The sequence below is a fragment of the Streptopelia decaocto genome, assembly GCF_964273445.1.
Source record: "Streptopelia decaocto genome assembly, chromosome: 15".
Classification (NCBI taxonomy): Eukaryota; Metazoa; Chordata; class Aves; order Columbiformes; family Columbidae; genus Streptopelia; species Streptopelia decaocto.
Window position 1 is genome coordinate 8,208,419 of NC_138670.1, and position 25,572 is coordinate 8,233,990.

The window sequence follows — 25,572 nt, forward strand, 5'->3', positions numbered from 1 at the left end:
ATGGGACTGGGACAGCTGGTGCAGCTGAGCTGCGCACGCGTGGGAGCTCCCGGATTACACGGCCCTTCCCCTTCCCTTCCAACAGCCCCCGCTCGCACCGAGGCAGAGAAACGCCGTCCGCGGCCCGAGAGGCTTACAACCAGGAACTACACCGGGTAGTAGTAATGAGGGATGCAAACTAGCGCTACAGTTTTGTTTTAAATAGAATTTGGAGAATGGCAAATTGCGTGCCAACACACATGATCAAAAGGTACAGTGACTCGTGCTGCGGAAGTTACACACCTCAGTTTGACAGGTAATTTGGCATTACTTTATTATGAATCCGAGTGAGCGTGAATGAAACAAAATCAGTACCAACTTTCTGCAAATGAAGACACAAAGATGTGAAAATCTGGTAATTGACAGTGCTCTCACAAGCCTGAAAACACTTAGGAAATGCAAGTTTCCGTAAATAAGGTGAATGTGGTTTAACTTTATTTACCTGCCAAAGAGTCTGTCTAAGAACACTTAAACATAAAATTTCTTAGCTCCCTAACTTATAAAAAATTTACTTTCAACAGAGGTGAGGTACTGGGCTGTCATTGTTTACGCTAAGTCGGAGATGAAAGCCGGATGAGAGGGATGAAAGAAGAAATAGCAAATATACAAGACATTAGAACCAAAAGAGACCTACCGCTTGACACACTAGCTCGGAAAGGTTGCAAAGGCAGAGGCTGCATTAGAATCGAATTCAGGAGTACAGACAACCAGCTGGGTGTGAGGGATTGTGTAACTCCCCACACATCAAAACGATATGTGCTCCCAGACACCTACGGGTTTCTGGAGATAAATCCATTTACTCAGTGACATAGCCAAGCCTGACGGGCGGGGAGAGTCGGCAGTTTGACTGTGTGGCAGTTTAAGTGCGGAGCTGCGGTCACGCTTTAGACTGGGGAAAAAGGCAGGCAGGAGAAAAGCAACAGACACAGTAAAGGCTGCTCGGTTCTGAACAGAAAGGGCTCTGCAGCACATGCAACGGGAAACAGCTCTGCCTCATCAAGTTAGAATGATACTTGCAGTGCTCATTAAATCATCTAACCTGTGCAGTTTTAAAACACAGGAACAGTAGCAGCGAAGTGTCCTCATTACAGGTTATTGCTTAATCCCGTTCTCATACCATTTGCAGTGAGAACTGTACAGCAGCTGGGCTGGGAAAGGGCACGAGCGCCATCCCATAAACCACAGATGCTTCACGTGCATTCTGATGAAAAAAGGTTCTAAGATTACTTGCAGCACTGTCAGATTTAGTACTTGAATTCAGAATTAGCATTTCCAAAATACCGATTTTTAACTCAAAAAACAGTTTATCACTTTGGTACCTCTTGGTCCCCAGTCTCCGCAACTCTTCTGACCTGCTGCAATGTTGTTCTGTGCACGTTTCCCGAGCTGCTCTGCATAGGTTATTAGGAATAGAAGTGAAAGAAGTTTGTCATCACATTCCAATACTCATTTGCTACAGACTTTTTTTTTCCAAAAGGACATAAGCCATATTTTAATTCAATGACGCAGACAAAAACTTGGGTTTCCCCGTTTAATAAACATTTTGTGGTAACATCAGCCAGATTTACATAAGACCTGGACATTATTTCTGATTGTTTTTGTGGGGTTTGTTTTTAATTATGTTACAAACTGAAGTTAAGGGGAACTTGCAACAAGTCCCACAAAGCACAGTGCAACATTTAAAAAGAAAACAAAACTGCCAAACACTCAATCATTTCCTGCCAGAACTGGGATATTGTTTCTAAGACATCGGTTTGGGGAGGGGGATAAAATTCAATGAAGAATTAAATGAACTTAAGATAGTGGGAACTGCAAGGAAAAATAAGAAATGACAGCCACAACCTTTTCAATTTAAGGGCAGAATATAAGTCTAAGATATTTCTGATAAATTCTGACGAGAAAAAGAAAACAGCATACTTTAAAGTATATTGAAGCAGTGATTTTTAAACAAAGAAAGCAGAACTAGAACATCTTAAATTTTAATCCTTTCTTTGCAGGTTACCTAGCCCACTTTTGATTAAGAAAACTGTAGAAAGTTAGTTAACAGCCACAAGTTAACACCGAAAGGTGGCACTTGTCAATTTTCCAGAGAGTCCTGCTTTACGGGGTGTCTCAAATGCACTGCTCCGATCTTCTAGCATACGTTGCTGACATCAATTGTGTCAGATTTTAGTCCACTGGTCGCTTTTCACCATATTTCTTTGTAAACTCTTCAGCGTTCTTACAGAATTTTTTACGGTCCTTAGAGTATTCTTCAGCTAGGTCAGCCCGCAGGGGGTGCTCGGGCTGTGGATCATTCACCAGCGCTATGAGGGACTGGATTACTGTCAAGAGAAGTATAAATACCGTCAGAGACCAAGATGGTTAGTTTTTAAACATCCAAACATAAGCAAAAGTCCCCAGTAAGTAAGAGCTTTAACTGCATTTAAATACATCCCCGTAAATCTAGGGTCTTGTCAAAAGCAGAGCATGAATAAGCTCTGTGAATGAACACCAGAAAACCATATTTGTAAACAAAATCAACGTAAATAGACTAAAATGCACTACGAATCATCTCCCACGTAACTGGCATCCTATCTGAAATATTCTCCTATGGCTCAGAAAGAAACTAAGTTTCACAGACAAGTTCATCTAAAAGGAATTGGGTAAAGATGGAATTTCCATCAGGAAACATTTTTTCCTAGCACCTGTGACAATGATGCAGTTGTAACTGTGCCTGCTTTTGGAAACTATTTTTTCAACTTATTTTTCTATGACTCTTACTCCCCTATAAGCAGCAGACAGTTCTTCCCTTTATTCTAAACCACCAAACACATCCTCTAGTAGCGACACACAGGGCAAACAAATGGATAAGAACTGCCAGGTGCTTTTCACTCCCCTGTTTACAGCCATTTCATCGATGTTCCCCTGTGACTTTCAAATGAAATGTCATTCCTAAAATAACTGAACCGTGCTTGACAATCACGCAGTGAACCTCGCACACTACAATGACATTTATTGCTGCATTTTCCTCACATGCTCACGACCATTTAAAGCCAGACAGGTCACAACAAGCAGTTCTCATATCCATCCCCTGAAAGGTAAAAGCAGAACTGGGCAAGTCTACAGAAGGCAGGAACACAGAAAAAGCACTTCACTGTAAAACAATATGAATAATATTCTGTTTGTGGTAAGTTTGGGCTACGCAGAGTAATACAAAGCAGCACCCCAAGAGTTTTAAAGCAAGTACAGCAAAACTCTGTTAACTTCACGTGTTGCACACTGGAACACACAGACAACACCTGACACCTCCAGCAGCGGGTGGCAGGGAGCTCACAGCCCAGCAGAGAGCCAGAGCCTGCCGTTTGTTCTGAAACTGCTGCTTAGCAGCTGAACTGGATTCTCCCTGATCTTGCAATGTAAGTTCTTACAACACTTATCGCTCCAGTAGATGGTACAAGAGCAGAGTGGCTTCTGTCAGCATCAGTGTGTCCATGCTCCCACTCACAGGAATGGGGAACGTTCCTCAAAACAAACACTCAAAATCCAGAGAAATCCGCCTGTCGCTATAATGCTAAACAGGAACGTTTCCTGCTACAAATCAGAGCTTAAGCTGCAACAAGCTATCTAAGGAATGCAGAATTGATACTAGTGTACTCCACAGTCACCTTCCTATGACAACAGCCATCATATGAATGACTACTTGTGAAACCAGCATCAATACTGCAAGTGACAATCCCTTTTTCCTCAGTAAAACATGCTAAAACGTTACAGAAAAAGTGTTACTGTGTTACTAAGGTTATTTAGCACACAAGCCAGAAAAAATTAGGATTGTCACAAAAGGAGTTGCCTCGATATCCACAGCATTTTAAAACTACCCTGTCACAACACTCTGTTGTAATATTAAGCATAAATTAATAAAAAGTACAGCAGTAAGATGCATGTCTAGTACATGAAAGGTGAGTTAATGATTTATGAGGAACCTAACCTCCCCACTTTCTTGACACCTGACTGATCAAACCTATCACTTTGATGCTGTACTAAAGCTGCATTATCTCCTTGAGAAAGGCACAAGTAGCAAACAGACTGAAATTTATTTTTCAGTGGAGAACAGTTCTGGAGAAAAAGGAATAGACACTGATGTAGGGTTGTGATTATCCTGTTGCAGGTTGACACAATGGTGCAGTAACAACAGAGGCTGACACTAAAATGCTGAGGAAAAAAAAGATGCAAGACCACAAAACAGAAGAAATGGAGATATTTGCAATTTTTTGGCATCCAGGGTTTGTTCCAAATTCTGATTTTAGCACAGTTTTGATTCACTCAGATAAAAAGGGAATTGCTGTGCCTCAGGGACACACTCTCTCCTGCATGCAAACAATCACTTCAATAGTTCCAACTGATGCCAACCTGCACTTCAAGCCAGGCAGAGACATGTTGTTCCTCTGCTTAACTAGAGACGGCTCATAAGATTAAGACAATTGCTACGGTGTCAACAGAAACCTTCCACACACCGTTTCCATTTTATCTCTCCCAAGGATCTTTGTCCTGTATAATCTGGGATAGATCAGTAATAATTCATAAGATCTTCACTAACCTGTTTGAGTTTCACAACTTCCTTTTGCTGCCACCTCTGCTCTCCCCACATTCAACTGCTTGATCTTTTCTCAAACAACTACAGGCCATTCTCCTATTTTGTCTTTGGGGCAAGATCACGCAAACTGTAAGTAGTGTTATTAGTGTACAGAAGTACACAGAAAAAAGAAATCTTAAGTACAGCATTGCTTACTATCAGGAGTGGAGTTCAACTGGAAACAACCCCCTTTAAAGAGGAGTCTGGAAAAAGGAAACACTTTCTACAGAGCGAGACACTTCAGTGTCACTGAAGCTCTTGCACTGGACTAAACTGCTGCTCATTTGAATTAATATTATTTAAAAATATGCAGTTTTTGCAAGCATGTTTGCTCCTTCTAGACATACAATAATAAATGCTTAATGCTTAATATCAAATTACCTGCCAGAAAAAGGAAATTCTCACCCCGACAACTAATGGAAGCAACAGCAAAATAAAAAACCTACTTAGATCACCATCTGCTACAGAACCCGATGGAACTTTTTTCCTTAAAATATCCAAATTATTATCCAAAGCCACTCTACACAGTGAGTGTCACAGCAGCGATGTTATAAGATCTAAGAGTTAATTCGTGTTACGATTTCATGTTTCGTTTATGACTCCCTAGATATATCAAACCATATGTTCAAATCACTGAACCGCATGGCAGAGATGATAAAATATACAGAGCCTTGAGGTTTCAGACCCTTTCTTTCCAACATCCAGGAAGGTACTGAACATGTTTAGCTTATAAAGTCACTGTTTACAATGAAAGAAAATAACACCCCCCACAAATTACCACCAGAATTTTAAAGCATGCCGAGGACACCACCTTAAGAAACTCTTCAGTTGGGAAGAGTTTTGTGGTTTCGCGGGCTGGAAATGCCACGTGTCAGTGTTGTTACTTTACCTTCCAATAACAAAATGAGATTCCAGAAGAGCTGCACACTGTGCTCACAACACGCGATTTGTGACACAAACCTTAGACAATGAACACACCGTAAGGGCAGTGACCAGCTGAGAAGCTGAAGCGCTATTAGCTTTAAATTGAAACACAATATGGAGTTTCTCGATATCCAGTTCTTTCTCCACACGGAGTCCTACCTTGGTCAGTTTTGGTTGCTGGCTTCCAGTTTTCAGCACTAATTACTGGCAGACAAACCTGCCCCTTTTCATCGATGTTAGGGTGATAGATCTTTGTTTTAAATGTAATCTTAGGAGGTTTGAATGGATATTCTGCTGGGAAGTTGATTTCGATTCTGAAGGCTCCTTTATCATATGGAGGATTGTCCTACAACAAGAAGGCAGAAAGTCAATAATCTGGCATATTCTTATGGATACAATTAAGAAAAAGCATGGTCCAGGCTTTGATCCATCAAATGACCTCTTTAAAGGCCCTTTCTTCCACCACATACTGCCACATCTGTGTGTCAGGAACAGCCAAACCTCTTGGGTAAGAGAGAGGCAACACAACCTCTACAACATTTGTATTCACCCTGGGAAAAGCAGATGACAGTTGTTCTGAAGCTGGCTGACATCTCTGCTGGTAAGAAAGCACCCAATCCCATTTACTGCAGCCTCAAGGTCCTATCTATTAAGTAGTTTTATTCCCAACTTTGTATTTCAAAAAACATTGTAAACCCTTTCTGAGATACAAGCAGGAAACCTGACAAGGAAAATGGGTTTCTCTAAACCTACTTATATTATGTGTCTCACAACACGGTGGTGTGAACAGCAAAGCAATTTGATTTGTCAGATCTCCCTATATGTTCCAAGAACATTTTTGTGCTGACTACACAAAAATCTGCTGAGCATTCATTGGTACTAAAGATAGACATTCACTGCGCCTGCTGCTGAGAACATTCTGAATTGGTAAGCAGTTCCAGCACCCACTCTTATCAGATCATTTCTGAAGGAGCATGATGAGAGAACCGTGAAGTAAGCAAGGTAGCTCTTCATGCTAAACCAAAACATGATGCCCAGAATCTCATTTGGAAAATCTGTTAAGGCTATTGATACTGCTTTGAATATTAACCGTAGAAGAAAGGCAGAAGAAAAATAAACCATTGCTACATTTAAAGCTTATGAAAATACCATTCTGCACTGAAAACAGTAACTATGGCATGAAGCCCTTCCAAACACTCCAGGAACAAGAATCAAAAGATGAGAGTTTCCAGTTGGTGTAAAGCACAATCACACACATTCATCAGCAACCAGACCATTCCCTGCAATCAAACCCACTCCAGAGGTCAAAAAAGGTTTACCAATATTTGGGTGTGGGGAGCATTCTATTAAAGTATTATTCAACAGAACACATTTAATTTTAGTTTCATCCATATGCAGAAGTCTGGTTGTGTGGTTCTAAGAAACACAGCACAATTCCCATAGTCAAGGGAAGAGGTAACTAGAGTGGTTTTAAAAATCACTTTTTATCCAAGCAGTCCTGAAAACTGTGGAAGTTTAACAAATAACTTTTGGTGGCGGTGACAATGTAAGCAGTGAGAGCCCCTTCCCCAGGGCTTGCTGGTTCTCGCCTCCCTCACACGCTGGAATTTGTGAGGACGTTCAGTCAACTGGAACTGACTTAAAAATGTCCAATTTCTGCTTGACTCTCAGCCAGAACACTATAAATCACCAATAAATTGAACCAGAAATGTATGTAAAGGGCTGCTCATGTTTTAAGCAGACAAAACACAGAATATTCAAACAATTAGTTTCCAATTATTTGTTATTTTGGCACTGACAGGGAGAAAAGCAGAATTATAAGTACTGGAACACAAGTGACAAACACGCCTCTCATTCACCTGGAGTATTTCTGCTCTGCAAAAGTTTGTCCATAGCAAGCACTTCTGACTGAGTGAAATGAAATTCATGGCACACCAACTCCACCTCTTACAAGAACGAGGAGCCCGGCATAGCTGGTCTCATTTGAGAGTTGAAATCAAACAAACAGCATACCCTTTCAACACTACGTACATAAACTACCTTATTCTACAATTTAGAAGAGGAAAATAAGTTGACAAGTTGTCTTCAATTTGCTTCAAGTGAGCAAACACCCTTAAAAACTAATACATGTTCCGAAGAACAAAATACGCTACATACAACAAAAATTTTTTAAGCAGTATCTTCCACAATAACTCTGTATGAACGCTCTTTAAAATATTAACCTTTGTATCTTTCACACCTTCATTAAGAAGCTGACCTAACTAATGGTTGGTTATAGAGTTTAATGACCAGTAACTGGTCAGTCCTATTAAAGTACGAGTAATATGTCTTTAAACTCTAAGCAAGGACATTTTCTAAAATGGAAGCAGCATGTAGAACTTCAAAAACTCAGCAAAAAAACTTGCGACCAGCTTGTACACCACTTCTTTAACTCATCATCTTCAGCACTGCAATAGCTAAAACAATTATGCTACTACTAAAGCATCTTCCACAGTGTATCCTCAAAACAATAAACTATACTGCTCTTTGAACATGTACACTTATTAATTACTATAGGAAGCATAATCTCATGACAAAATTCCCTCTTAACTATACCAGCAGTGAATTTGAGGCCATTTCCCTTGAAACGGGACACGTTATGACCCCAAAGGCAGGTACGAAGCACCGTGGTTCAGTGCCTCGGTGTTCAAACGTCTGTGAGGCTGCGTACCTCTGCAAAACAGACACTCGGCTCATACTCTGGTGAGCAGAAACCGTTAAAAATAGATGCTGCACACCACATACTGCTGTTATTAGCAGGAATAAACAAGTATTTTGATGTTTTGCTTTATTAGTCATATTTACCCACCTTACATTGCTTCAAAGTATTATGAAAGCAGTAAACCGCTACACACGAGCCACAAATATCAGAGTGGCTTATTAAAGCATATTCTTTCTCAGATCTGACAAATTTTAATGTCAAATCCTGCTTGCTTTATTTGCAAGAGCAGCCTCAACCACTCAAAGGAATTACTTGCAGGAACATAAGTAAACAGCGTAAACTAAATGTATTTAAAGTGCCTGCGTGATGTGAGTTGGGGAACGGCCTCCAAGTGCCAAGCAGAGGTGCTGCTGAAGAGATGTTTCCAAGGCTTTTTATTATAAGACAGGTTTACACTGGCCTGGGGACCCAAGGCAAAGCAGGACTGCTGGCTTGGTAGCGCAGCCCCTATTGCTGCAGACTTCAAAGCAGCTCATGTACTGCAGGGAGCAGGGGCCACGGCAGTGGAGAATGAAGGAGGTGAAAACCCGAGTGACGATAACCAAGGAATTCACTACGCTGTGTTTCCTGCTTTCCCTTCGTAACAATTCCCTTTCTATTTGAGTAATACAGTGGTTATCTACTTAAACATTTTCTTAAAAAGACTGTAGTGCTTTTAAAAAATAAAAGTGTGGGGTTTTGTTTTCTTTGCATTAGTTAATGCCTAAATACAGAGACTTTGTTTTAAAGAGCTCACTTGTGAAAATCCAAACCTTTTCCTTGCATCAAACTTTTTCCAATACTCAATTTTATCCTAGAAATAAATGTAGTCAATTAAAAAAAAAAATCTATTAAGGAGTAAACAAAATATTTTATACCTCGATTTTTTTTTTTCCTATGATGATGTAGATTTTGTACTTTAAGCTGAATGTAGCTACAAACTTCATTGGCTTCCCTGTTCCAACACCTCTCCCAGGTAACTCAGCACCACCTGAGCCCCCAGAGCACACACCCGGCAGGTATCGATCAGAGCAGTCTAGAACAACTCTCAATTACACACTGATTTCTCTTCAGATTAGTTATAAGAACCAGCTACTAACATTATCAGACTTCGATAAAACAAAACACAAGAGACACTCAAATAAAATGAGACAGAAAGGTTGAATTATTTGCCCAAGACTACACAAGATGTCTGAAGAGAGGCAAGAATTAAATCTGGGACCACACTTCACTGCCCAAAGTATGTTTAAGATGCTGCAATATGATCTATATAAGCTTACATTATATTATAAACAACTAGCTTCTGCACAAACCCACAACTCTGAAAGCCAGGTTTTATAATGAGGAAATATTTTTGTCAGGGTGCAAAATGTATCTAACAGTCACCAGCAGCACTACTACACTGTGGATTTGTGAGATATAAATGATCCTCATTTTATTTTAAAGCTTACTAGAATAAGGAGTAGTTTATACTCACAGGAACAATAAGCCCTTGCCAGGTCAATAAATTAGCTTCATCAACCTGGATATTACGGAAGTTTTTCATTCCACACTTGCGGATTTCTTCGAGCTCCTGAAAAGCAAACAAAGTGTAAGTTAATATCAGTATTAAGAAAGACGCTCATATTCATTTTTCAAAATGTTTAGAGGTCAACGTGGGTTTCTTTAATGTCAATGTTTGAGGTTTTAGTGGTGGCAACCCACACAAATAAGAAAGAAAACTTTGCACCTGTGAGAAGTAAAATTCTCTGAAACAAGGTATTAAAAAGCCTATTTTTTTGGATGTCAGGATAATAGAAAAATGCCTTGTTATTAAGGTCATTACAGACACAATGAAGTACAAGTATTAAAAACGTACATTTAAAAATGTTTCTATATCTTAAATGCAAATCCGTGCCTTTGGTAACAGACTATTGATAACTCTGTGAAGCACAAAACAAAGTACATCGTAGAACTTGTCTGAAGGAAAATAGTGATTTGGAAGAATGACTTCATCAGAGCTTTAAACACAGATATAGTCACTGAACAGACCAATTATTTCAACTGAAAAATAATGAATAATACCTGCACGACCAACTTAAATTGATGCTAACTCAGAAAAATATCAATCTAAGCCAAAGTAGCCTTATTTAGACCAATAACTTGAAAAGATGCAGCTTTGTCTGTGTTTTGTACCCCAAAGTTAACAGTACCTATTGCGATACCTCTATAGCTGGATCACTCTTGAACAAGGAATCTTTCTGCACCAGTCAAACAATTTTCGATGGTTAGTTAGTGATTCAGAACAAGTATTAGGCATTTTTATATTTAAAATTATGTATAAGCCCCTAGTATAGCAACTGTTTCCTGGAATATTTCATAAGACCTAAACCGAAACACCTCAAGGTTCCACTTTTTTTTCCCCTCTATAACAACTACAGCCCTTTGCTGTTGAATTCGGCAGTTTTATCTTTAAAGAGAACTTAAAAGAATTCAAATTCAAAAGTCATCCACAGTGAAATATAAAACTTCTCGGTGCTTTCAGAACTGAAGCACGTGCCTGCGTGTCTACATGGGTCAGGAAAAATGTTGCTTATCCAGCAGCAGCGCTGCAGTCGGCCAGCACACCGCTCTTTGCATTTGCAAAACTAGACTGCACATTATTATGATAAAAACACCAACTACAAGCAAAGGGACTATACACTGAAAAATGAAAAATATTAGTTTCCCTGGAACAAGTGCTATACTGTCCATTTTCGTTTTTTTTTCTAAAACAACTATATATTCATCTTAGATCAAACCTTTCTGCATCTGACTGGCAGAGATTTAATACGTGCAGTAATCTCTTGCATAAACCCAGCATCATGATAAAATGCAATCCCAAAGGGAAAACCAGATTTCCATATGCACGTGAAACTAAAATCACACGACAGCCACGCATCAGGAGATGAACATTTACATTCCCACCCACTGCACCTTGAAAGGCAAGAGAATGCTCAGAATACAGAAGTTTAACCTTGGAGCCTTGGATACTGAATTTATGCCCAACACGATTTTCATGACACTAAACCTGACTGTTTAGTCTAGACCTGTGGATTAATCCTCAAATTCCACTGATACTAGATTTATACAATATCACAGACAGTTTGGGCTTTTTTTTCCTAAAAAAAAAGGTAAGAGGATTATCCTGGTTTTTTTTAAGCAGGAAAACATATTCAAAACCGCACAAAAATAATCCCAAGAAGCACATTTATAGGGATACAGAATAACCCAAAATATTGAAAAGAAAATAAACTATAGCAGCATAAGAGATGCTTCCCAATGACTAGAACTGCAAATCCCTGCAGTGCCGTCCAGCCGAGCGCCCAGGACAGAGTCCGACCCACCCCAGCCCCGCAGCCGCTCGCTCCCCACACGTCCACCTGTGAGGCCCTGGCAAACCACGACGGAACGCATCAAACACCGGGAACAAATTAAGTTAATTAACCAGTAGATATTTAAGCATGAATAAACACGCATCACAAGCGCCTTCACTCTAAAACAAGGAAAGGACAATTTTCTAGTTCCCATATTAAAAACACTGTGCATATGGCAGAAATCCCCCCGACGTCCCAGAGGGAGCGCAGCTTCCCTGCAGAAGCTTTTAGCCCCGGTTCAGATGGCAGCATCACGCTGCTGCTGGCCCAGGGAACAAACACCCAGACACAGAAAAAGGGAGGACTATGACTTTATAATTCAGGTATGTTATTAAGCTAATAAAACAAATTAGAAAAGCATGGCTTCACATTGCTGGAAAATTAAACACCTACATTTTATAATTAAATTCAGGTTAAAAAAAATTGGATGCTGAATTAAGAAATGCAAGAACCCAGTACAGAGATCATTACAAAACTGTAAAACTTTGTATGAAAACAAAGGAAAGTTTAAAACAAATATGGAAATTGCTCCCCATTTTCCCTGAAGTCCATCACATGAGACAGGGAATAAACAGTCTAGAAGACAGTAAAGAACCAGCTGCAAACTTTCCAGGACATCCTTGTCTTTAAACTGACACATGAAGCCTTGGCAGGAATTAGCTTTCAAAACCCAAAGAATGGTAAATTCCTATAGTACATCAGGACTATATCCTGCGCTTCTCCTGCTGCTGCCTTGGGTCCTGCGGTAGCAACTGACAACCAAAAAAGAGGGTAAATGGGTATAAACCAGGCAATTCTTTTCCTCACACACAGGCAGGACTGCAAAGGTCCCAGAGAATCAAGGCTCCCTTAGCAGAGGACTTGCCTGAACTACCGGTTCCAACTTCTAAAAGAAATTACTTTTCTTATACCAGAAGCATTTAAGATTTCACATGCCACTCCAAATTAGTCAATTCCACGTTAGACTTATTTACAAATAGCTTTTTTCATACTAGTATCCCCACAAATACAGTGCAATACTATACTCACAAGTCACACCTTTAGGGTTTTGTGTCTGTGCCTCAGGAGTGGTAAGAGATTGGACAGTCACAGTTTTAAGGGTGGGAGGTTTATTTTTTCTTTCTGGCAACTGCCAAAACCCATAATAAAGACGAAAGTGCCTCAGAGCTACAGAAGCAGACACAACTGCAGTAGAAGTGTATTGTTAAAAAAAGTGAATGAGCTACTAAATACTTCCAAATAGCATAGACTTAAAGTTAATACTGCATTTAACACGGGCTTGAGCAACCCCAAAGGGACAAGAACTACTTTATGATGTAGAAGGATATAGTCCAGATATATGTTTCAAAATAATACTTAAGAGTCTAGGCAGACAGTAAATAGATTAATTCATTTTCTTGTCCTCCGCCCCTTAATTTTGTCAAGTAACATAATTAAAGGAGCACAGGAGGAGTGTAACTAAAGGTTAGAAGACTGCAGTAAGAATTTCAATCAGTCTTCATTCCCCACTCTACTACCAGCCTTGCGGGTGACCTTGCTGCATTGGTTTCCCCATTTGTAAATAGAAATGTCTTATTTCATGGGGCTCCGTTGAGACGCGATGTTTGCAGTTTGGGTATGATCAGAGAAAGTGTTCTACACGGCACACAAACTGGAGAAAACACTGTTTCAGAGGTGGTATCTGATCTCCAAGTATAATGCTGAGGGCAGCCATAAAAGTACATACAACCTCTCACATATCATCAACATGGAGTAAAAATACTGATTTTCAACATTGTGTAATCATTTAATTTTTGCTTTGAACAGCACAAATGTTTGAACTTCGAAAGAAAAGTGGCATCCGCTTAAAATGCATTATTTTAAAAACCCCAGAGCTGCTTTGCCCATGCGTGTTTCAAGTTCTTGGACCTCTCTAAAAAGCCAAGCCAGACAGGAACATGCAGTGAGGACAAACACTTGTAAGAGTTCAATCCGATAATACAGGAATAAGTGTCAGAGCTCATACTGACTTCAGTAAGTTCTGCATCAAGCCCAAAACGCTATTAAAAGCATAAAGAAAAACAAAAGTCTACTGAAATAACTCTAAACCATGTTTCTCCACTGTTTACAATTTCTGTACCTGTTTATAAAGAGGTTATCCAAGAGAAGTGTGACAAAGTCAAACAGGCTCCAAGCCACTGATAAGGAATGGCCCAGTTTTACTTTCTGAATCTTATATAGTACAGAGAAGTGTTACACCACCTTAAAAAGTACATTTAATTACAAAAAAAACCCAAAACAAACAAAAAGCACAAAAAACACAAATCCAACAAAAAAACAGATTCTATTATTATTCTATTATTAAGTTTTGACTGCAATATTACAACCCTGTATACTCACATGCCTTTTATTTACTGAGTAATGCTACTTATTGACAAACTATTTTCATTTGATTAAAAAAATCTGTCAATCCCCTGTTTCAAAAAGGGAAAATGAATCAGTATTCTCACTTCTGTATACAGACAATCACACACTGCTCAAAACCACATTTCCCTTGTTACCGATAACTGGTGTTTGGACCAATTTAGAATTGTTTTTTGTATACCAAAGTTCTCTAAAACCACTTTATTTGGAAGGGCGATGGTGTTTACAAGACCACAGCACACTGGAGATTGCAGGTACCTGGGTGTGCCCTTGCGTTTGTATCTTATCATGGAGTTCAACAGCTGCATAAATGTTTGACTACGCGCAATTATGGAAGCAGAGTAAAACCAGTAAGATTAAAATAATTGCCTATATATACCTCACTTCACATGAAGTGTTATTTATGCTTCAAATGTATTTTCAATTTTTAATACTAAAGATACTTTTGAGCATCTAAGAACCAGGAAAAAACATCACAGATCTGATAAATAGCTCAACTGTATGGCAGATCACCAGAGAAGGGAGCAGGTCCCCCCTGGGATGGGGCAGCCCCCCAAGCACGCCCCGACAGCCCTGCTGAAGGTGTGCTCAGCACACATCACTGCACTGCTCGGGAAGCATCATGACCCAAACAGCCTTCCCTGTGGCACCACGACCCAAACAGCTTCCCTTCCACCGCTGCTCCACAAAGAGCGGCCATCTCAATGGAGAACGGCTTGTTTTACACTGGTGGGTGGCAACTGTGAAAAATATCTTGTTGAAATCTCTGGCATGTCTCTTGGAGATCCATGTTCCACATCATACGTGTTTGCCAACAATTTGCTTTTTATGAGAAAGGGTCATGAAACAAAGTAGCTCCCTTAAAGAGAAGCCAGAGATCCTTTCCTAAACATAAATACTCCGTATCTGCCTGTTTTTACCCTGACAGATTGTCCATAATGACGTATCCTTGACAAAGTTGCTTTATTCCCACCTCTCACATTTCATGAGGAGTCAAGATCTGACAACTGGGACTCTTTGAGGAGGTGAACTGGTGGCTCACAGATCAAAACTCCACCTCAAATGTCACTGGATTATGATTCATTAGCTATGTTTATGTCACATTCTACTAACTGAGGTGTGCTCCTGGGAAGGGTTTCTGTAAATCAGTAGAGAAAACTTCAGTTAGACTATTTGATGATACAAAGCTCTGCAGAAGATAGGCCATAAATACTTTGGCCTATGAAATTTAATTTCCTCAGAGCCTGAGATAACAAGACGATCTTGTTCTTCCTGTAACTTGACTTAATGTTTAAAATTGAACTGTACAAGTACAATGGCACAATTTGTAATACTTCCTTCACAAGGAGGTTTTCAAACTGAAGATAGAAATGGCTTCCACAATCTGAGAAAGACATACATTTCTACCCAGACGGTGGAAACTATACTCATGCTCCCAGTTTTCTACAGACAGCACATTATTATGGACTTACTACATCCAGTCTCTGAGCCACTGTGATTAACATGAACGACTATGATGCATGACATGAGTCCAGAAAAAATGCAGTACTTCAAAATGTTGGCAAGACTTCAAGGAAATATGAATTGCTTTATTTTATGTGACCTATAAAAGGTTCAAAGTTTATTCTCACTTACCAAAGGCAAATCACATTTAGCTCAGATACAGTTAATGCTTATCCTAAATGATTTAAAACACAATTGAGTGACACACTGAAAAACTGTTTCCTTTAGTTATAACAACTCGTCATTCTGTGACCCCAAGAAAGACACAGCACAGACTCTTTGACATTACACAACTCCAATGGTGAAAGACTTGTTAAAATGGATCTGTGACTCTGGAACTTAAACAATGATATTAGGTTGATACACACGTGAGTTTGGCCCTTCAAACCATCCTGCTGCAGCAGCCCAGGTTACATCATCTGTCTGAGGGCTCTGCTTTGCTCCTACCTAGATGAACGGCAGGACTCAAAGCCCTTTGGGCTCACTCGACTCTCCAAAAGGCACCAAGGCAGCTGCTTATTTAATATCCTTTACAAGTCGTGTGGTACAGCATCTCACAGCTCCTGAACTAACACAACATGCACAACCCACAGACGTCAGGCAATAAAAATGAAAGTAAAAATGCAAGAGGGAAGTTATCAATGCCTCCTTCCTCCCTACACCACTCCCTCTCAAAAGTAACTGCCGCACCATCGTTCTAGAAAAGGAGGAGGTCACATCACCAAAAAACATTTTTATGGCATGTTAGTGAAAGATTAAAGTTTTGGAAGTATAGTGGAACCGGGGGGGGAGGGAGGGGGGGTGCGCTGAAAAGCAAGAGGCACTGCAGATATTAAGAACAATTTGTCTTGCCTTTCAGATTTTTATGCTATATTTTAAATTGAAAACAAAAAAAGAATTGGAAATATTTTTTCTCCATCAGACTATTAGTGATGTGCTTTTGAATAATAAATGGATTTTTTTTAATATCAGGCAGAAAAGCTGCCTTACAAAGAGATAAAATTAAATGGTTGTTTACTATCTGAAACGAAGGGGAACCTTATTTAGGTATAAAGCAAGACATATCGATTATCATGCTAAAGCTGTGGCAAAATATAACAGCTACCAAAAATGAAATAAAAATGAATGCCTTGTCATCAGGATCCTTGAGGACAATTAAAGGTTTATGCCTACTGATTTAATAGATGTGAATGACTCTGCACACAAGGTATTAACCATTTAATTTTTAATCGCTCCAAAGCACATGTAAAACAACAAAACCAGCTTTATGAAAGCAGTGCTGAGGGGCTGATTTCTGCAGAAATGACCAATTTATAACAGTTAATTATGTATTTTCACAATTAAGGAAATGCAATTTCAAAACCTGCCATCTACATGTCCTAGTCAAACCCCAGCCCTATGAAGGGTCCTTGTTCTTGAAACCAGTTGCAAATCCATTATTAAAAGACTAAGTTTAACAGAATCACCCATTTAGCTATTAAGTTCTAGTGCATGATTACATTGCATCCCACAGGGACAGGTTTTTTAATAAGGCTAAAACATCACCTGACGGTTACAGGGTCCTTCCCCTGTGTTTCACAGGACTCGCCTGTGAAGTTTATTGATTCATGTTACAGGCACTTTGCCTGCAAATACTGTAGGGTATTGCCATAGCATTTTACAAATGACTAAGTTTTATGCCACTATGTACGCACATCCTAAGCAAACCCCACTGTACACAGTTTGTAATGCTAATCGGCAATTACATACAACACATCAAATATACTTGTATGTTTTGGAAGCAATGGTTATAATTTTCTTTCTAAAAAGTACATTACTCCTTAAGCAAAAGGATAAGAAACATAGTCCCAGGCAATATTTTACACTAAACTATACGGGCTCTTGGTTAAAACCCAGCTGAGGCCGAGTTTACAATTACAAGCACTTCAGAGCAAATAGTGATGACAAGAACACCAGCACGTCTGCAGCGAACCAGGAAACTTCTGAACCCAGGTCCATATCTCAGTGTGATACACCTCCTACTCACACAAGGAAGAGCTAACTCTCCGAAACAACGAAAACGGAATTATTTCATCCCCGGGCGTCCGGGGAAGGTTCCTCAAGAAGGAAGGAGCGGCGAACCCCCACCCGCAGGCAGGCAGGGAGGGAGGCGAGGCCGCTTCCCCGCCGCCCGGCCGAGCCCTCCCCGCGGGCAGGGCCGGGGACCGCACCGCGGCTGCCGCAGCTCGGCCGGCGGGGCGACCCCTCCCGCCGCCCCGGACATCGCCCGCGCCCCGGACGGGGGCCCAGGCGGCCCGGTGCTGGCGTTTCCTTCCCCCCCGGCCCTTCCTCTTTGCTTAGTCACCGCAGGAGCCCCCCGGGGGAGGGGAACGGACAGGGACGGGGCGGCCCGAGGCGCCCGCCGAGCGCCCCCGCCCAGCCCCGGGTGGCGGCCGAGGACCGCGGGGCGCCGGCCGGGCCCGGGGCGGCGGCGGGGGAGCCGGCGAGGCCCCTCAGGGCCGCGGCCTAGGGACCGGCTGCTCCTGTTCCGGTCGCTCCAGCCCGGGGTGCCACCGAGGAGAGGAAAAGAGGCCGCTCAGGCCACAGCGCGGCGGGGGAGACGACCTCCCCGCACCCCGAGGGGCGCGGGGGCGGAGAGGGGTGCCCGCCGCCGCCCGCCTGCCGGCCCTTCCCGGCGCGGCGCTGCCTGTTACCTTCATCAGCCTCCTGCTGGCCGCCATCTTGGCTCTGCTGCTGCCGCCCCACAATGCATGGCGGCGGCGGGCAGGGCGCTAAGCGCTGCGCTTCCTAGGGCGGGCCGGGCTGGCGGGGCCGCGCTCGCTCCGCTCCCACCCCGGGCCCGCCCCGCCGGCCGGCAGCGCTGCTGGGGGCGCTGGGCAGCTGGCAGCGCTGCCCTTCGGAGCCGGCCCGGCAGCCCCCGCAGCCCCCGGGCGCAGCCGCTCCTCAGCTCCGGGCCGCGCTGCTCCCGCGGCGCTCGGAGCCCGGCCCGCTCGCAGCCCGGCCCGCGGGGAGCGCAGGCTGGACGGCCCGAGCTGCCGTGCGGGCACACGGGGCCCTGGGGGCTGAGGGCTCTGGAGCAGCCCCCTCCCAGGGCAGGCTCGCCGGCACTCGGGAATGGCTTTTGTCCGAGTGTGTTTTTTAATCATCGATCAATGCTTAAAAATTCTGGCGTGGCTCGGTTTATCTACTGCACATCACCCCCAATTCAGTATGATCTCCCAGGTGGCGAAAGAGACAACAGTGCGTAGTTACAGGTTTAACCGAGTAAGCCCACATTATGTTCAGAGCCCTCCACAACCTTTTATTTCTTAGCTTCTTAAAATATTCTGAAAAGGGAGATAGTTTCCAGAAGATGTACCTGCCCCTCAGAGTCCATCCCCAAACCACCTCAGCGCACCCCTGGCCTTACCTGAGGTGACGGGTGGCTGTGCCCTGCCACCCCCAGAGAAAGGAAAGCTGTGGAGGAGCAGATAATGTCACTGTCAGTACTAATCAAGACTCTAATTTGCCATGTGCTTTTCAGCTCTAGCAGAGCTCTAATTGTAACTGCTCTCCAGCCCTGATCCTGCCCAGCTGGCCTCCAGCAACCAGGGCAGCAGCAGTTCAGACGCTTAACCATAGGCATCCGGTGTCATTTCAGGTGCCCTTGGGTGTCCAAGACATGGGGCTCACAGATACAACATGGGATATAAGTTACTGTACTACATGACACCTAAAATGCCACCAGACATCTGTGCCCAGGCACCTGACTTGCTCCCCAAAACATTCTCTGTTGACCCAGTGTACTCGGGAATTACTCCAAGATCCTTTCTGCCAATGCGTGGCCTTATTTCTCCTTCCCCCTCCATCATGTCAGTTAATGCCCTCACCTGATCTTCACCTCACCTCACTTGTTCTATGGAAGTCACCTGAGAAGGTTCTAAGCTCTCAACTAAGCTTTACAGACTCAGACAACCTGAAAAAGCAAATGTGGTTGGTGTAAGAGGCTTTCAAAAACTCATAAAAATGCAACGAAAGTTGTTAATGATGAAACACAAGATGCTAGTACACAATTTAAAAATTGTTCCCTGAGCAGCTATTTGATAATATTTTGCATTAATACAGTGCTTATTGCTCCAAAACTCAATGAAGTAAGCCATATAGTACCTACAGGAACCAACTTACTCTTCACCTACTTCATACAGGTATTATTAAATTGTTTGTAAATAACTATATTATGATCTTCAAATATGTTTAATATTATGATAACTTTATCCTATTAGATATTCAAATATTATTGCATCCATTTTACTCCAGGAAAAGGGAGTCAGGGCAAGCTGAAAATGAAAGAGGCAAACTACCCTGGTGAAGTAGCAGAGAGACATAAAGCAAATGTGTGCTGAGGGGCTGGAGAAGTTAGCATGTACCTGCCTGGCACGTATGTGAAAAGAGAAGCTGCAGAGACTCTCCACGCATTCCTGAGGTGCTGCTGAAACGGGACACTGGTGGTGAACATTTAAAAGTGCTGACATCTGATAAAAGGGCTAGTTCAGGTTATATGCTTCTGAAATTCAGAAATACCTAAATCTGATACCATGGTAACTTGGAAGAGCAGTTCTTACAATTCGTTTTCCAGATGTCTACACATATGAGAACCGAGCAGCTTCAGATATTAACTCCATTTCTTTATTTGCCAAAACTCTATTCATATCTTATCTCCTCTTTGACTGCATAATTTTCCAAGACCACCGTATGTCTTTGAATTTTTCAGGCCCTCACCTATACCTGCCCTTAGACACATACCCACCACACACAAAAGGCAATGCTAGAAGCACCACAGGGAATTCTGAATTTACTATCTGTAATTTTAATCCATGAATTTATAGCTTGTAAGAGAGTGTCAGAAGCATCTGGGATAATTATAAGATAATCCGCATGTCCTTTGTCAAGAAAAAATACCACCCACACTATAACTAACAATAGCCCAGCCAGTTCTTAAGAAATCCTTGTTGAGTGCAGCTGTCCTCACAAATTGCCACTTAATGGTGAAATCCTTTATTACAGCAGGGTGTTTGAGAAGTTTACACAGAACTAGGCACATTTTACTACCTGCCGTCAGTATCCTGGATCCTTTCAGATCCAGAGCAGATCCTAGGATGTAAACGCTGCAACATACCTTGTTTATGACCATGGGCTGTGCAACAACACTCATTGCTGGATCTCACCTGGATGCCAGTTACCAGCAGTCATGACACTTGTATAATCTTGAAGAAGCAGCAGGAATTTCCTTTCAGACAGAATTTCAGTTATATCTCTTACTTTCCTGTTAGCAACAAGACCCAGGCCATTAGTTCTACTGAGTTCTGCAGAATGGTTCTGCATTTTTTAACCCGGTTTTGGTGTGGTTTCCAGGTTGCGTTCATTAGTTTACTTGACAATCAAGAGTGTCCAGAATACAGGTCTTAGTGCTTATCTTGCAATATCTTAAAGGGACTGGACACAACATTTATACCTGCCCACTTCCAAAGATAAAAGTAATCAAATTTCCGCTGTTTTAAGGAACATCAGAAAAAAATCTATTATTGCTTATTTACTGTTATGAAATGGGCAACTGAAAGAAAAGACAAAAGACTGATGAAAACTGAAGGGGAGAAGGAAAGAGTAGGAATTTTGTTGCTGTATGAAACCTCAGTACCCTCACATCTTGCTTACAAGAGGGACAGGTCTACAGACCTCAAGAAGAATACAACGGAATTAGGGGAGGTAAAGAGAAGGGCAGACAGTGATTAAGCAGCTGGAATAGTGCCATATTAAGAGAGACTAAAATGGCTGTGATGCTTCCACCTGCAGAGGAGAAGGCTGAGAAAAGACATGATTTTGTAAGCCTTGATCATAAAGGCAGTGTCTAAGGTGAACACAAAGTTGTTATTTATCAGATCTTAGAATACTAGAATGAAGGTGCACACAGTGAGACTAATTGGGCATTACTAACAGCCAAAAGACAGCACCTTTTTTCACAGCAGGTAATTAGCGTCTGGAACTCCCTCCCACAGGCTGTAGTAAAGGCAATAGTCAGCAGGTTCAAAAAGAAACTAGTCAAACTGGGTAACAGGTCTATAAACAGATAAAAAAGAGAATAGGCATGGAACCATTGTCTAACATCTCCAACTGATGACTGGTCATAATTATGGACACTTGGGAGTGTGCAATGAACAGACCGTGGGCTCGCATGCTGGTCCCTAAATAGAGTATCCCGGCTGCCGTGGACAGGGAGAGCAGTGGGCTGGATGGACCTCTGTTCTGCTCCAACAGGACACTCCTGACCTTCAGAGTTCCTTGGACATGCTGGTTTGCAGAACAGAGATAGAATTCAGATTTCAAACTGATCCTGACTCATTCAAAACACATTAAAGAGATCCACAAGAGCAAAGAAAAAAAAACAATCTGACAAGCAGCTGGATTGATTGGTGCTTTCTATCCTTTGAGACCTGGATGAGGATGGTTTCTGAGAGGAAGAGCTGACTGATGGCAGGGGAGGACAGGTCCCCTCTAGTGTGACAGAAGTCTCAAAGGATGACATGACGAAAGCTGTGTCTCCCGAGACAAGTGATTTCCTGCAGAATGCAGATCATGAAGTGAGTTTTTGCAGCAGAAGCATTAGCAATGGAGGAAAAAGGGATGGTTTTGACAAAGGCATCTGTGTCATTGTGTTGGCTGATAGACTAGGAGACGCAGAGATTCCTGTGAATCATGCAGCAGAACCTTATCCAAGAAATCTCACTCTAATCAAATAATTTGTAAGAAGTATTATTATTGGCCAGGAGCCTCCGCTTGTGCTACTGCGTGGGAGGAGGTGCAGAACTGTAACACTTATGCAGAAACCAAATGCAGTTTATACATCCAGAATGCAAGATTCAGCTCAGAGACCTAAGCAGTCATTGAACACTTAAAAAAATAAAGATAAAAATCAAAAATCAGACCCACCAAATTTTAGTTCAAAGTGTAACAGGAAAAGGAAATTCAAATAAGAAACAGCATATAATCATAGTAGCAAGACTTCCAAATAGCTCAAAAATGTTTGAAACTTCGCAGCATCATTCCTGTTTCAGCAGAGGATGCCGAGCAGCAGTTCTGTGCACGCTGTGTACCCCAGTGAAAGGGACTGTGGTGCAGCCAAGGCACGGCTCTACCAAGCTGCTTTGCAAAGCTTGCAACCCAACACTCAGCATGAAAAGTGAAAGCGTGGCTTAAAGGACATAAAATGGCACATTAACCAAGCAAAGCAGGAGCAAAATTCAGCAACAATGAGGTTTGTTACTCCACCTGCGCAACTATAACACCTCATGCTCCACTTGGTGTTCAGGAGGAGCCTGGGCCACCCCTGGATGTTCTGCTTCTCAGGTGACTGTCACTGACAGTCAAGGCTGGAGGAAGGAATACAGGTGCTGTGTATAGCAGTGCACAGAGAGCCAGATGTTGCATCTCCACACTGGAAGTACCCTGGTGGGTTATCCAAGAGTCTGGTATTATGGAAGACACTCCTTTCTTCAACCAAGAGAAAAAAAATCCCACACAGTTGTTCTCGCTAATTTTATCTTGAAGAAACCTAGCAAATGTGTGTTCTTTAATTTAAAAAACCCCAACAAAACAAAAATACCCCACACCTTTCTTTGACTTCAGCTGTCTACATACAAATGTCTCTCCTCCCATGAGATGTGTGTATAGTGTATATTTGTATTTAGAAAACAAAAAAAGTGAATGATATCTTCTTCCAATTGAGCCAAGTAGTTTTTTCATCAACTTCTGACGTGTAGGATTAATGCACCAATTCTTTTCTACCTCTAGATCTAAATACAGACATTTGTACCATAAATATTGATGTCTTAATTGATACTGCAGAGAGGAGTGGCTACCAAAAACATTTTTCTGCCAAGACACTAATTAAATACCTTTGTACACTACAAGGGCCACTTCTACTCAAAGTTTTCTTTAGTCCAGATTTTAAAAGGAAGAATTCTTCTCAGCTGGCACCAAGGTATCCAGTTTTGTAGCAATTCCACCCAGATGCGTAAGTTCTCCTGCATTGAGTTACATCTGGAATCAGAGTCCTCTTTTATGCACTTCATAATAAAAACACTTTTGTCTTCTCTCACTGATTAAAACATTTTCCCTGTATAGATTTGTTTGCTTGAAAGCTTACACTATTTTACTTGTTAACTTATATTTTTTTCATATATAAATACTTGCCTTATTTCTAGTTTATGATTGGGTCTGACTATAAATGCTGGAAAGGGCAGCTCACAGCTTAATTATATGTATTGTTACATAAGTGAATATTTAAACTTGAAGATTCTTTAAGATTATTATTTGTTTAGACCAGTGGAAGGTTTACTGTTCTTATAGTGTTGCTGGTTTCTCTGCATATTTCATTTTTTGTCTTAAGATTAAAGTTAGTTTAATTTTTGGTTTTGAAAACCTGGGTGCTTGACATTGTGTTATTTTAATAAAGCCTTACTTAAAACAATCTATTTCTTGTATTCTTTCAGCATTTGCTTTTAACACCACTGTTTAGTGAAGGACAAACTTGTAAAACTTTATTCAAGTTATTCTGCCCTTGCATTGTGTTTGGTTCCAGGGCTACCTCATAAATGAAACTCTTTGGTGAGAGGGGGATTTTGCAGATGTAACGTGACAGGTACTACCAACTTCTGTGGATAAATCAATTTTTACCTCCCAGATGCTGAGACAGCTGTGGGTCGATTATATCATATATATTAACACTGTCCCAGGAACTGTTCCAACTTCTGTCCTGTCTGCACAAGTATCTAAAGACACACTTGTAATTTAGAATATGCTTTTTAGAATATTTTCAATTTGTGAGCCACAGCTAATGTACAGGGAGGTACAGAGTACAGGAAACGTAAGCTCACCGCTGGTGTAAGGCTGCTTTTCTTTCTTAATTGCTGGAGGTCTTAGACATAGCCCATAACCCCGGCTCTAACATAATCAATCTGCTCTGCAATTAGAAGTAACAGCATTTCTTTCTAACATTCACCTTCTAGGCTTCTGTAATGGAAAAAAGAAGAAAAAAAGAAAAAAGAAATAAAAGACTTGCTATAAAAGCAGCACAGAAAGCAGCTATTCCAAGAGCCTGAGTGCAGAACTGGGGCTGAAACCATGAGATGGCAGCAGAGCCCAGGGAACGAGAACCCGAGCGGCAGCTGCCTCTGCCTTCAATCCCATTTCTGTCCCAAACGGTGCTGCCTGCAGCGCGTTTTACAGAGAACTCTCAGCAAAACCCTTGCTTGGCGTCTATGTACAACATTACTTGTTGTATTTCTCACAGCTGCAATGATCTGAACAGTAATCAGATCTATTTTACACCTCAATTCTGAGCCAAACGTGACATTCTAGTGTTCATTCATCTGACATGAGCCAGTTCAGGAATACTTCATTACAGAAATTCAATTGTTCTTAAAAGTGGTGGGTTTGTTTATTATTATGGGGGGAGCAGTTGGTTGGGGTTTTTTTTATTATTTTAGTGCCTACAATATTACAAAGAAAGATCTAAACTGCAACATAATGGAAGGGACCAAATTATAAGGCTGAAGGCACTTAAAAGTGAAAGTTAAGAAGCTCTTTTTACAGGAAATAACCCCAGATACATTGTTTCCAGTCCTTAAAACATTTTGATACTTCTCCCCCACTACAAAGTGTGCCTCATAGTGACCGAAAAAAGGTTTAAATCTCACCACCCTAATGGGGGAGGAAAAAAAAATGTAGAGACATCATCTTGTACCACAATAAACTTCACCAGAGGTAGCATGAGCTCAAGTGATACAGAAAGGGTTCAATGCAGTATGAAAAGGTTGTTTGTCTAGTTGTACAGCAAAAGGTTTGGGGAAAAAACAGATAAAGGAATAATTTAGTGGTCTAGAGCTCACATGGGTCCTGGAAAAGGGCTTGGTGAAGTCAGG

At 41.6% G+C, this 25,572-nt stretch overlaps 1 protein-coding gene across 1 annotated transcript; it reads right to left on the minus strand.

The window, feature by feature from the left end:
- Nucleotides 1-287: 287 nt before the first annotated feature.
- UBE2L3 (ubiquitin conjugating enzyme E2 L3) lies at nt 288-18,380 on the minus strand. Its single transcript, XM_082066112.1, has 4 exons — nt 18,310-18,380; nt 9,793-9,888; nt 5,735-5,921; nt 288-2,363 (listed from the first exon to the last, which is right to left on the minus strand). The coding sequence occupies exons 1-4, from the start codon at nt 18,334-18,336 to the stop codon at nt 2,209-2,211; spliced, it is 465 nt and encodes a 154-aa protein (XP_081922238.1). The 5' UTR covers nt 18,337-18,380; the 3' UTR covers nt 288-2,208.
- Between the last annotated feature and the right edge of the window lie 7,192 nt (nt 18,381-25,572).

Excerpts from the sequence above, each read along its gene's own strand:
- UBE2L3 (XM_082066112.1), bottom strand. The coding sequence starts at position 18,336 with ATGGCGGCCAGCAGGAGGCTGATGAAG. Across the intron at positions 9,889-18,309 it reads CCAGCAGGAGGCTGATGAAG|GAGCTCGAAGAAATCCGCAA; the intron begins GTAACAGGCAGC and ends TTTGCTTTTCAG. Across the intron at positions 5,922-9,792 it reads GGCAAGGGCTTATTGTTCCT|GACAATCCTCCATATGATAA; the intron begins GTGAGTATAAAC and ends TTCTTGTTGTAG.